The sequence below is a fragment of the Lycium barbarum genome, chromosome 7, assembly GCF_019175385.1.
Source record: "Lycium barbarum isolate Lr01 chromosome 7, ASM1917538v2, whole genome shotgun sequence".
Taxonomy (NCBI): domain Eukaryota; kingdom Viridiplantae; phylum Streptophyta; class Magnoliopsida; order Solanales; family Solanaceae; genus Lycium; species Lycium barbarum.
The window spans coordinates 18,768,534-18,782,692 of NC_083343.1; the positions used below are offsets into that span (position 1 = coordinate 18,768,534).

General features: G+C 35.7%; 1 protein-coding gene and 1 pseudogene across 1 annotated transcript; one reads left to right on the forward strand and one right to left on the reverse strand.

Moving 5' to 3' along the window:
- Positions 1 to 2,857: 2,857 nt before the first annotated feature.
- On the reverse strand, positions 2,858 to 11,208 carry LOC132603260 (ER membrane protein complex subunit 8/9 homolog). Its single transcript, XM_060316238.1, has 5 exons — positions 10,846 to 11,208; positions 7,638 to 7,784; positions 7,473 to 7,535; positions 3,266 to 3,432; positions 2,858 to 3,170 (listed from the first exon to the last, which is right to left on the reverse strand). The coding sequence occupies exons 1-5, from the start codon at positions 11,050 to 11,052 to the stop codon at positions 3,140 to 3,142; spliced, it is 615 nt and encodes a 204-aa protein (XP_060172221.1). The 5' UTR covers positions 11,053 to 11,208; the 3' UTR covers positions 2,858 to 3,139.
- Positions 11,209 to 11,624: 416 nt separating this feature from the next.
- Positions 11,625 to 13,004, forward strand: LOC132601353 (probable metal-nicotianamine transporter YSL7; annotated as a pseudogene).
- The last annotated feature ends 1,155 nt before the right edge of the window (positions 13,005 to 14,159 follow it).

Consider the following 14,159-nt stretch of genomic DNA (forward strand, 5'->3'; position numbering starts at 1 on the left):
GCAAAAAGCCTATGACTCAATTAAGTGGCCATTTGTGGAGAAAATTCTGAGGTATCTGAACTTCCCAACAATCTTCATAAACTGGCTTATGGCATGCTTAAAAACTATTTCTTATTCTATCATGATTAATGGTGTCCATACCCCTCCATTTGAAGCAAAAAAGGGATTGAAGCAGGGGCATCCCTTGTTCCCATACTTGTTTGTTTTGTGCATGGAGTATCTAGGAAGACTACTGAAGGATATAAAATAGAACAAAGACTTTAAATATCATCCAAAGTGCAGTAAATTGAACATAATCCAACTGGGGTTTGCAGATGATCTCCTTTTATTCTGTAGGGGGGACTTCAAGTCAGTACAGATCCTATTTGACACATTTACAAAATTTTCTAAGGCATCTGGATTAAAAGCAAATAGAAGCAAAAGCTCTATCTACTTTGGGGGATTAAATCAAATAATATAGGATCAGATTCTTGACTACACGGGGTTTACAAAAGGGGAGATGCCATTCAGATACCTTGGTGTCCCTCTGTGCACTAAAAGACTATCCATTGCCCAATGTGAGCCTCTCCTAGAGAAGATACTAGGAAGAATATCCTCCTGGACAGCTAAATTCCTCTCATATGCAGGGAGGACCCAACTGATCAAAGGCGTCTTGTTCTCTATGCAAACATACTGGTCCTAAATATTCATTATACCCAAAAAAAATATTGCACTCATAGAACAAATGTGTAAGAGATTTCTATGGACTGGTAAGGCTGAATTTACAAGGAAAGCACTGGTGGCTTGGAGCAGATTGTGTCAACCCCAATCAGCTGGGGGTTTGACCTTTATTGACATTGTAAAATGGAATCAAGCTGCTGTGTGCAAGCTATTGTGGAACATGTGCAGGAAAAAAGATAAGTTGTGGGTAAAATGGGTTCATATATACTATGGGAAGAACAGAAATGTGTGGAAGGTGGAACTAAAATAGGCATCCTGGGTGGTTCAGAAGATATTCAAAGCAAAAAAAACACTTTTAAGGAAGATGGATATTCAAAATAGGAGGTTCACCAACTATCCCACATCACCATCAAAAGTATATACCAGAGATTTTAGGGACAGTTTGATAAAGTCAGTTGGAAAGGGGTTATATGGTAATCAGGGATCTCCCAAGTGGATATTTATATTGAGATTAGCTGCCTTGGAAAGACTTTATACTTGTGACAGACTTAGAGGATGAGGTATGGATATTAATGATCAGTGCAAGTTATGCAATAGTGAGATAGAAACAATTAATCATCTCTTCTTTATGTGTCCATATTCTGGGAGCATATGGTGCAGGATACTCCAATAGCTACACATTAGCAGGAGCAATTTGGACTGGGCTAAGGAACTCAAGTGGGCAGAACCATGGTTTAAAGGAAAGAGCAACCAGGCTGAGGTATACAAAATAGCACTTGCTGCCACTATCTACTATGCATGGAAGGAAAGGAACAACAGATTCTTCCAGCAGCAAACCAGATGTACTGAAGGGATCCTGAAACAAATTGCACAAGAGATGTTTTACAGAGCAAATATGAAGCCAAGGAATAGACTATTGTTACAAATGCTAAATTGTTATCCTTAGTCTAGATGATAAGAGTAACGATGTAGTTGGAGTATAACAGAACTACAGGCATGTTAGGTTCTGTTTTTTTTTTTTTTTAATCTGAGCTGTAATGTTACACTTTGGTAAATATAATATCTTTAATTACCAAAAAAAAAAAAAAAAATCACATTATGCAATAGAATTTGAATTGAGAATTAAATCTTATTGGACTAAACTTATTTGATTGGTGGTCTTGTATTTATTTATGTACTAAAGATCTTGTAAATTGAATTGAATTAATTCAAAATGGATCGGTACGAATCAAACTCAATTAATTCAAAACGGATTAAACTGACTAAATGTACAACCTATTCAATGGTCTTCATAAGTGGTAGGTTTGTGTTGAAGACAAAGGCACTCATAGTCACCAAATTCTGGATCCGCCTATAATTGTTTTGGTGTTCTATTTAATTTTAAGTAGATAAATTAGAGTACAACCATTCTAATTAATCAATTTTCATCAGCCTTGTTGCTCCATCAAGTTCAATTGTTTCTTGTCATGTATGAATTTGACTCTAACATTGGTAAGTTTTCCATCTAAAGAAGTATGTATATTTTTAAATACTCCCTCCGTCCCAAAAAGATTGTCTTACTTTTCTTATTAGTTTATCTAAAAAGGATTGGCACATTTTTATATTTAGAAACAATTTAACTTTATGAGATGAATTGTTTTGGACTACAAATTTCAAAAGTCTTCCTTTATTCTTAAATTCTGGGCCAAGTTAAATTAAGACAATCTTTTTGGGAAGGAGGGAGTACTAAAATAGCAACAAATTTAAATAAAATAGGACCATCGATTCTTCCTATCTTTAAAATGAGAGGCCACCTTACTTTTTTTCGTATTCCTAATTTATTTCTACTTTTTTTTTTAAACCTATTTCTGTCCTCAGAGTGTCTTTCATTATTTACTCCCTGTGTGATTTCTTTGAATTTGACAAAATGAAAAATGGGTTGATGATATTGGCCAAAAATACAACTACACCTCAGTCACAAATAAGTTGGGATCGGCATATTGGCTAAAAATAGTCTCATCTTTACACCTCAGTCACAATAAGTTGGGATCATAAGAAACACTTCGCCACAAATGAGGGTAAGTTGCTATCCTGGGAAAGCTTCCAACAAAGTGTCTATATTCCTCTTCTACGTTTCTGGTATTCCTTTTTCACAATGGCCTTATATGATCATACAAAATTGTGATACCAGATGTGTCTTTTCATGCAATGAGAGAACAAGTCATCAAATTTGAGAAGTAATTGCATAAACTAGAAACAATCCATGAAATAGGCAAACTACATGACTAAGGTTCCAAAAATAACTTATGTTTCCATTCAACACAAAATTGAGTTGTCTTGCTCACAAATAATGTTTGACCTATAGAAATTGGTAATCATCATCAGTCAGCATCAGAGCCATTAGTTTCTTCTCTTCAAAAACTCAGCAACTACACTGGAGGAATAAACACCAAATATCACATGGTAAAGACGGGACGACTGCCGTCTTATTATAGAAACTTCACTTGAAGAGCTCTGGATTCAGCCAGTCCCTACCAAAATGTTTCAAGCAGAATACATAAGTAACTTATAGAGAACAATGTGCATGTAAGCAGAGTTCAAGCAGATTACAGTATGTCGATCTTACTTGCTAATGTCATCCAGGTGGTCATTGAAATCTATGATGTCTTTCCATTTCCCGGATGAGATAAAATCTAGAAGGACAATATTTGCAGATGGCTCTTTGATTTTCAGAGGGCCGCTTGCATCTGCTCCTGCTAGTTTCCAGCTCCTAGATAATTCCTTAGTGTAAAGCTGAACAAAAAGCACAAGACAAAAAGTAAAGGAAACTACTATGACGACATGAATAACTTCTTTCAGAACAGAACTATAAAAATCATAGTCTTATACAAGCAAGACTAGTAAGAACAAAGACATAAATGAGTGTCGATAGCGAGCTTTAAAGTCGAGCAGAAATTTGGCATCTGAATTAGCTTGTATTGCCATACGTAACACAATTACAAATGCAGGGACCCATACTAATTTTTATTTTATTTTTCTTATTCAAAAAAAAAGTATCGCAAATTGTTATCTGACGAATTTCCAAATATTCACATCTAATACCACTAGAAAATTTAGTAAAGAAAATGCATAGAGAATTTGATTTAGATTACGATAAACAATACAATTTTCGGGCAACGCTTAATTTATCTCATCAGGAATTCCAAAACTACACCAAAATGAATATGAAGTTAACAGCACCCAAGGGTTCAGTGGCCAAATGACATAGATTGAGAGCCATGAGGTCACAAGTTCAAATCCAGGTGGAGGCACACAAAACTAGGTGATTTCTTCCCATCTAAGCCTTGGTGGACAGAGTTATCCGGTACCTATGTTAGTGGCAAGTAGCAGGTAACCAAATGGTTGAGGTGGATGCAAGCTAGCCTGGGCACCACGATTATCAAAAATAAATCTGAAGTTCAAAATATTCAGGCAGCAGTCCTAAAGATTATTAAAACTCTTTCATAGGAAGCCAGAAGCTACTCATCCAGACAATTCTCTGTTTTACACAGGCAGATGAATGAAACCACCTGAAGACTTGATCTCATCTGAATGGGTTAAAGCAACTTTTTCCTCCAATGCAAGCTAAGCATGGTGATTCATCTTCATCCATATTACAACAGAACAAATAAGGTCCACTTCATATTTGAAATTGGGTTCTGATATTATTTTTTCTCTTGAAGTTGCCATAGTGGGGTTCTAATTCTTTTTAGGCAAAATACACAAGTGGCCCCCTAAACTAGTTGGATAATTTCATTTTGACACCTCACATAAGACTAGTACCTATTAAGCACTTATACCATTCAAAATCTGTACCTATCAGACAATTATTTTTAATCCGCTAAAAAGGCTTAGCTTGTGATGTCAAACGCCTATTACATGGCAAAATAAACGAATCGATATGTGACAGGTGCAAAACTATAAAAAATAAGAAAGCCTTTCTTTTACACACACCCCCCTCTCCCTGTGTCTTTCTCTTGCCCCCATGAGCCACTGTCCCATGCCTTTTCCCCCAACTCCACCAAGAAAACCGAGACTATCTCTGGTAACCTGGCAAGTAAATGATCATCTGACTCCTAGCTTCCAAGATTTGCTGCTACAAATTGAAAAGCATAAAGAATACAAAGAGAGAAAGGAAGTCCCTTGGTCCAAGCTTCTGTCTACATGGCATTATTTCTAGCAGCCATACCACAGACAAAGTGCCTGTCAGCTGTCATTTTCCAGCCACTTCTGTGATCATCTCTACCCAAATTGAAATTTATATATCAGATCATCGGCTTTCACTTCTATTTCTTTGGAATATCATTAATAAATCCCTTTACCCAAATCCTTGGCCACCGGAGATGTTCTTTTAAGAGCATTTCTTCTTTGGTCAATTTTTTTTAATTCACTATGACAAATAAGTAGTTAGAAAAAACAAAATATTCTTGTGATAAAGTAACAATACTCACCTAAGCAATTGAGTTTTGCTCTCTAGAGGTGGTGGCAGGAGGGAGATTGAGGAAGAACTTTGGAGTTTTTTTAAAAAAAGACCTCATTCACACGCTCATAATCAGTGTAGAACACGCATTGTGCCATATCAGCGGAAAGTGTCTAATAAGCACAGATCTTGAATGGTATAAGTGCTTAATAGGTACTAGTCCTACTTGAAGTGTCAAAATGAAATTATTCGACAAACTTTAAGGGACCACTTATGTATTTGAAGCAAGCACCATCCAACAACAGATGTAATGTGAAGATTTAACCTATCCAAACTCTCCATGTTCCACCTATATAAAATATTTAATTTTCCTCCTCCATGATATGTCATGTGCCAACGTTTTGGCTTTGAGAAGGCAAAACAGAGTTGACGAATTGAAGATGGTTAATTAATTGTGCAAGAGCCCGGATGTTGTACTATTTTTGCATCATTTAGTATTACTATATTTGAATATATTTTTTGTATCAAGCATCTCAATCATAGAACATTCAAGATCTTAAAAAATAGGGTTTAACTCCAACTCAATTTTAGCATGTGATGGAAAGAGCGATGCACATAAAAGATCATATCTACTTAAAAGGATCTCAATACTGCCACTAAAGGTTAAAAAATCTTGACTTCTTTTTTTTTCAGACCAAACATCAACATGTCAAGCTCAAAACAATCTCAACAATTTAACATGTTAACCAATATTAAGTACTTCAGGCAATTAGCTGCTCTAATAGGACTTCTCGAAATAGAAAGCTCTCTGACACAGACCTTACAAAATTCAAAGGTGGTAGTGGTACCTAAGTTGCGCGGACTCTCCGTTTTTCGTGCCGACCCCATCTCAACAAGGGTCGGGAGCTGGAGGGGGATACGTCTGGGTTATGGTCAACCAAGCTCGGATACTTTGACCAGAGTCAATCAACAAATTTGGGGGAAAATTGAGATTTTGATTTCTCAAAATTAAAGATAAAACAGATTTAAGATAAGGGAAATGACACACCTTCAATACTATAGTACCTTTGTCTCATTTTTGCTGCTTCGTGTTTCAGAGAAACCAAGAATTCAACATTTATAGCTTTACTTTTTATAATTTTAAATTTTCTTAGCCGAATCCCCGCACCCGGATCCACACCCCTGAATCTTAAAATTTAGATTTTGCCGAATCCGACACTCAAATCCATACCCGTATCGGATACCCGCACCCGAGTCCGAGCAACTTATGTACCACTTGCATAATGAGAGAACAAACATATAAATTCTTGATCAATGGAGGAACAATATTACCTTTTTGTTCAATAAGATACTAAAGTGGAAGATTGACTCATTCCTAGACAACAAATAAAGATGAAAATGATGGCAGCAGGCATCGATTTATTTTGAATAGAGTATCCTGTTATGGTGCCTTTGAATCTGATTTTTCCAATAGTGCGAATACAAGTCTATAGTAGTGAGACCGATCAAAAGATTTTTACAGGATTTACAGTGTATGACAAATAGAAACGGTGGAGACATTATGCATGTGGGCTAGTTGCAGAAGCACCATATGTGACACTAAGGCATTATGCGAGACAATGATAGAGAGAAGAATGCTGAACGTAGAAGAGAAGAAAAGCAACTGCCTTTCCTTCGTGTTTGACTGGCTAAATCAAACGCCTCAGATAGAATATGAAGGGAGGATTTTAATTCATTCACCCAGCAAAAATAGAACAATAAACATTATTGCACACAAATAGTCTTAGATGTGAACTTGATTCGTTGACTCACATAATTAAAAACAATAGGACAGAGTTTTCTATTAGTCAAACGACACCGCAAAGTTCTCTAGTACATGAAAACCATCCGCATTTAGATAGGGAGGAAAAAAAAAGAGAGACAAAACTCAACCCCATTACTCAACTATCTGCATCACAAGGCAAGAGTGGGACAGATTTCTCGAGAACCCAGTTGTTGTAGATGATAAACCATAACGCAGCTAGAGTTATTCTCAAGGAAGAATTAAGAAAAAGATAGAGAGCTGGTCAAGTAGTTGGAACGATTAAGAGTTGGTAAAAAATTTGTTAAAGCTAAGTGCCCCAAAACTTCAAATTTAATTGTGTGAATGAGTACGACATTTGATGTCAGTTACTTTTTTAAGAGGAAAAAAAAAAAAAAGGAGGGGGGGGGCAGCCCGGTGCACAAAACATCCTGCATTAGCAGGGTCAGTTACTTTTTTTAGAAAGGTAAATATAATTTGACATCAATAATTAACAGGACGGGGTACAAATATGAGAATACACTTAATTAAGGTTTCAAAAGGCAATAGCTCCTTAAAATGGAATATAAATACCTGCATTACAGGACTCCTGTCTTTCCCCTCTTTCAGTAAAGCTTCAAGCTTCTGGTTATCCAACTGCAAAATACAAGATGCATTAAGCTCAAGCACTTTGTTAACTTACAGTTTAAAGATCGGTACTTTTGAATTAGAACTATGCTGAGTGAAGCAAAAAGGTACCAGAAGTAAAGCAGCTTGAGGGAAATATTTGTAGATATGATCTGCAATATTCTTGGCCACATTCCCAACCTCGAAATCATCAAATCTTTCATTTGCGTGAAAATAACCCACGATACTCAAACCTTTATCAGCATAGTACTCCTCAATCTATCCAAATCAACATTCAAACAAGATGAGACTTCCAAATAACTAAAATTATAAGCAGAAGCCATGGTGTCCAAATAGCTAAAATAAGAAACAGAAGGCATGGTGTCCAAATAACTAAAATTACAAGTATCCATATTTAAACCAGAAATGTTTTTCAATTTTTCCTTGTTTGGTTGGTCAAATTATTTCGAAGAAACATTTTCTCTAGAAAAACAAGCTCCATAAGTGACATTCAAGTTTTTGTCTCCTCCCCACCTGCCCGACGTTCCCAACCCCCACCCCTTGACCATCCCACCCCGCACTACCCCTGAACCCCCACTCCGCACCTCATCTCACCCCATAGTGTTTTGCTAGATTACATATAAATGCTCTTGGGATAATATCTCTTTGCTTACTTACCAAACTCTAGAAAGTTTCTTGCAAAACATTTTCCTCATACCAAACACACCCTTAATAGAAAAGTCTCCAAAAAACCATTTCATTTATATTCAGTTCAATCAATCATCATACAGAAATTGTGGACACTGACCACATCTAAATTATTGGATTTACGTAATATATAGTCCAACAATGTACAGACTTTGGAGATTTTTCACACTATCAGTGTAGTGTAGCTTATCCTGCTATAGTTAACTACAACCTAAGTTACTCGGACTCGGGTGCGGGTGTCCGACACGGGTGCGGATCTAGATGTCGGATCCTTCATGATCTAAATTTTAAGATTCGGGGATACGGATCCAGTTATGGATACGGGTGCGGGGATTCGGCTAAAAAAATTCAAATATCTAAAAATAGAGTTATAAAACCTGAATTATGGAATATTATGTGGAAAACTTGAGGAAAAAATATTGATCGAGAGGAGAATCCATTAAGGAGATAAAAGGAAACAAAGTGACATAGAAATTTTTTATATACAAGGTATTCCATTTTCTTCAATTTCACCTTAGCTTTAGTTTTGATTAAAGAAATCATTGAATCTGTTCAGAATTTCTATGTCAATTTTGGTCAAAGTATCCAAAATCAGCTGGCCAGATTCGGTACGGATCCAACACCCAATCCCACACCCATGTCGTGTCGACACGGGTGCGGCACCGAAAGTGAAGAGTCCGAATAACATAGACTACAACTTTCACCCGGTTAGCAATTAATTCTTATCATAGATATTTCCTTGTAATTACCTCATAAATGACCTCACTACAACAACAATAATATACCCCGTGTAATCCCACAAGTGGGGTCTGGGGAGGTTAGTGTGTACGCAGATCTTACCCCTACCTTGGGAGGTAGAGAGGTTGTTTCCGATAGACCCTCACCTCATATATGACCTCACTGTGCAAATAAATTTATACCACATAGAAATTAAACTCCTATTGGACCAATTCAAACTAGGTTCAATTTCATTATCACAGAGATTAGTGGCCACGCCGACATTTACAAATTACTCATTTAGTACTAAATTCAAACCCAATGCCACACGGAAATATCAATGTAGTTTATCTTGCTATAGTTAACTACAACTTTTACCCGGATAGCAATTAATGCTTATCATAGAGATTTACATGTAATTACCTCATAAATGTCCTGATTGTGTAAATAAATTTACACCGCATAGAAAGTAAACTCCTATTGGATTAATTTTAACCAAGTTCAATTTCATTATCACAAGGATTAGTGGCCACGCCGACCTTTACAAATTACTCATTTACTACTCTATCTGTTACAATTTGTTTGTCTTACTTTCCCTTTAGTCCGTTTAAAAAAAAAACTTTTTTCCTTTTTTGGCAACTCCTTAATTCCAACTTTCTGCAAAGCATGTTAACCACAAGATTAAAGGGCATTGTATCTTTAGTTAACGACCACAAGATTTAAATGTCTTCTTTACTTTCTTAAACTCCGCGTCAGGTCAAAACCAAACAAACAAATTGAGACGGAGGGAGTAATGTTTATCACGAAGATTTACAGCTAATTACCAGTGACCTGATTTTGTATAAATATTTTCTTACAAACTTTAAACTCGAATTTTGGATTTATTAATACTAAGTTCAAATTCGCTATCACAAAGATTAGAGGTCACGCTAACATTTAAAAATTACTCATTTACTACTAAATTCACTCCCAATGTCCCACAGAAATAGTATTTGACTTTAAGATAATTTTTAGGTTATTAAATCATTAAGAAGATAATTACAACTAAGTTTACATAGTAAAAGAATTTATAATTTTTATAAAGCTGGTATAAAGTAAATTTTACGCTATTACTCCCTCCGTCACACTTTTAGTGTTTTAGTTTGACTTGGCACAGAATTTAAGAAATAAAAAGATTTTTTTGAATCATGTGGTCTTAAACTTGCTATGTACAATTTTGTAATTAAAAAACCTACTAAATATAGAAAGAGACACTCTTTTGGGGCAGACCAAAAATGAAAGTAAGACGGAGTAGATCATTTAAAAGACAATCAATTGGCTATCGTAAGTGACATTAGAAATTATTGTAGAGATATTTACAAGAAAATACCAATCCTTATTTTTTAGTTTGGGATAAAATCAATTGCTTGAAATACAATAGGTAACAATCATCCAAACAAGCTATGTCACATACAATCTAAATTATAGAGATATCCAAACGTTTGGAGTTGGATTAAAACTTTTATACATGTGCTTAAAATACTCTCTTGGTCCCAATTTATGTGATGCAATTCTGATTTTGAGAGTCAAACTTCTTTATTTTGACCCTAAATTCGGATACACAATATTTAAGTCTTTTAAAAAACAGTTTACTAGTATAAGCATTTAAAGGGAATACAAATAAATCGTGGTCAAAAAATTTTTGTTTGACTCTCGATATCCGAACTGTATCGCATAAATTGGGACAGAGAGAGTAATCAAAATATTATATTTAAGATAAAAATACAATACAACCAAACAAGCTGTAAAAATTACTTCAATCACTACTAAATTCAAAACCAGTGCCACACATAAATAAACAGGTTGCAAGTCCAGTGAGCATTAACTTTTAAATAGTAGATGTGAGTTGCTAGAAGAAGAAAACGGAAGAACTGACCATAATAAGTGAAATTTCGAGTGGAGGTAAGAGACCAATCTGAGAATGGAATAACGGAACGGATTCAACAATTTCCACGTTATCGCCGTTAACGGAGTTACGGCCAAGAAGAACACCGTTGACTGAGGAAGTCTTGTGTTTAAGAGCATGAAGGATTAACTTTATGTACGCGCTTTGATGAATCGAGTAATTGGATTCCCCACCCATAACTTCAAACAAACGATCACTTTTGGTCCTTTTTGCAATCGCCGGTAGATCGAATCTGTTTATGCTCTCTGTGTAATTAAATCCTTTTGGTGTTTTTCCTTTTTCTTTTGCCCTTTAGTGGAAAGAGCACGAAATTAACTGGGACGTTCGGATTTGGTATAAAAAAGAATTTTTATAATTTTATACAGCTGGTGTAAAAATGATATTTAGGCTATTAAATCATTAAGAAGATAATTACAACTAATTTTTCATAGTAAAAGAATTTAATCTTTATATATAGCTGCTGATCTAATTTATTTCTTAAAGATTAAAAAAGAACACCCGAACAATAATAGACGGATCCAGAATTTGATGAGTATAAGTGTGTTTGTCTTCAACACAAAGATTTCTAGTATATAAGTAAATACGTGACCACCAAATCAAATAAGTTTGGTACAATAAATTTAATTCTCTCGATTCAAATTCTATTGAATAATGTGATTAAAAACATAAAATAGAAATAAAATTTAACATTAGCAAATACAGCCTTCAATCTATGTATAGCTAAATTTAATAATATTTACTATCTATCTATGTCAATTCCATCAATGATGTAAGTCCCTCTAAAATGATGTACTTAATACAAATAATAAAATGGGGGAAAACTACTCCGTACGTTTCAAATTATTTGTCAGGTCACTAGAAACAATTACCTCAAATTATTTGTCGCTTTAAATTCAATGCATAATTAATTATTTTTCCCCATTTTATTCTTAGAATTTTATGATTAATAGAGATGACAATCAAACAGAATAAATATTTAATGGGAAGAGATTATAGCTTAGACATAAAAAAGGGTAAAGTTAATCAAATACTCTCCTAATTAATACTCCCTCCGGATAAAAAAAAAGAGTCCACTTAGCGTTGGTCGTGACAGTCTTAAGTTTCACAAAGAAGAAATCAGATTCAGGTGAAGAGTCCTTAGAAGACGATGATACAAAGATACGAAACGACTACTTCTTGAAAGACCAGATCCCCAACTGGGTAGCCCTTGGGGGCTATCTTGGTATTGCAGTCATATCTGTCATTGTGGTACCCATTATCTTCCACACGCTGAAATGGTATCATGTCTTGGTTGCCTATTTGATTGCTCCCATTTTGGCCTTCTGTAATTCTTATGGACCCGGCCTCACTGATTGGTCCCTGGCCTCAAATTACGGAAAAATTGTAATCCTTACCTTTAGTTATTGGGTTGGTTTGGAGAATGGTGGAGTAATTGCTGGTCTTGCTTCATGTGGTTTGACGATGAGCATACTAGACACAGCTTCTGGCTTGATGGGAGATTTCAGGACTGGTTACTTAACCCTTACATCGTCGCGTTCCATGTTCTTTAGCCAACTCATTGGAACTGCCACGGGCTGTGTCATAACCCCTCTAGTCTTCTGGATTTTCCATAGTGCCTATAGTTTGGGTGATCCAGAAGGCTCATACCCTGCACCATATGCTCTCATGTATCGTGGAATCGCCCTACTTGGCGTGGAAGGTTTTGGAAGTCTCCCCAAGATTGCCTCAAGCTCTCCATTTGGTTCTTTCTCGCTGCTATTCTAATCAACCTACTCACTCAGCTGCTGAAGAAATTCGAGACCAAGTATGGAATCTATCGATTCGTTCCAAGTCCAATGTATATGGCCATACCATTTTACCTTGGAGGATACTTTGCAATTGACATGTGTCTAGGGTCATTGATCCTGTTCATTTGGCAAATGGTGAACAAGCAGAAAGCAAAAGATTTTGGACCTGCATGGGCTTCTGGTCTCATATGTGGTGAATCCTTATGGGGAGTTCCAGCATCTGTTCTTGCTCTAGCTGGTGTGAAAGCTCCATTTTGCATGAAATTTTGATCATTAAGGTGCCTGATTTTGGTCACATAATAATTGTACAAAGCACTTTTATCCTTCATCTAAGTTTTAGAGTCTTTTTGATTGTCTTTAGAGTCTTTTGGTTGTCTTTAACCGTCAAAATTTGGTTATTCTAGTCTCTTAGCTTGACACATTATTTTTAAGGTTTATGATTTTTTTTAATTTTTATTAGCATTAAGATAAGCTAAGTTCCTATATATTCTTGTTGTTTTCGAATTTCTTGACGTATTTTAAATTTCGTTGGTATTGGATTATGATTTTAGTTAGTAAGGTGAAAAAAAATGATGGAGTCCCACGTCGGTGGAATAATGGGAACTTGATATCCTTATCCCCAAATTCCAAACCATGTGAATTCCCTATAATTAAGTGAGTTAATGAGATGAAAATGCATGCTAATTAACCATTATTAAATGCTAAAGTCTATGTACAAACACATGACATATATTTATTGACTTGATATAAACAATGGATGCAGATAAGTCTCTAACTTTATACTTCTGTATATTGTGACTAGAGAGACTCACTGGGATTTTTGTTTCACATTAAAGTGTTACCATTTGCAGTGAACTTATGTGTTTACCAGTCCCTAGACAAACCCCAGTGCACTGTGTTGAGTACTGTTCACGCGTATAAATACGCGGTTTACTGTTCACGCGTATAAAAACGCGGTTTACTGTTCACGCATGTTACTGTTCACGCATTATTTGAAGGTTATAAATAGAGCTCTAAGCTTCATTTGGAAATACCACCAAAAATTGAAGAAGACAACACATCCCAAAGAGAGAAAAATCTAAGAGAAATACTCTTAGTGAAAGGCCTAAGTAAGAGAAGGCTTTTGAGAGAATTTTTAGTAAAAAAATTCTTGAGTGAAATTGGGATTGGGGTTGTGAGATTGAGTGTTGTAAACACTTGTAATATTTCTTCTTTAATAAGATCTGCAGCAGCAACGTGGACGTAGCTCTCACATTGAGGGTGAACCACTATAAATCTCTGTGTGTTATTTATTTATTTTTCGCTAACATCACGGCGTAAGTAGGTTCTGTCTAAGGAGGTTGGTATTTAAGTGGTCCAGCTGTGACCCTCCAATCTTTCCTGGGAACCTGCTTACAAAGGTCGGATTTGGGATTCAAATCCTAACAACTGGTATCAGAGCAACAGGTTGTGTTGTGATTTTTTGAAACGATGGGAGGCGAAGATGGTACGACGCAC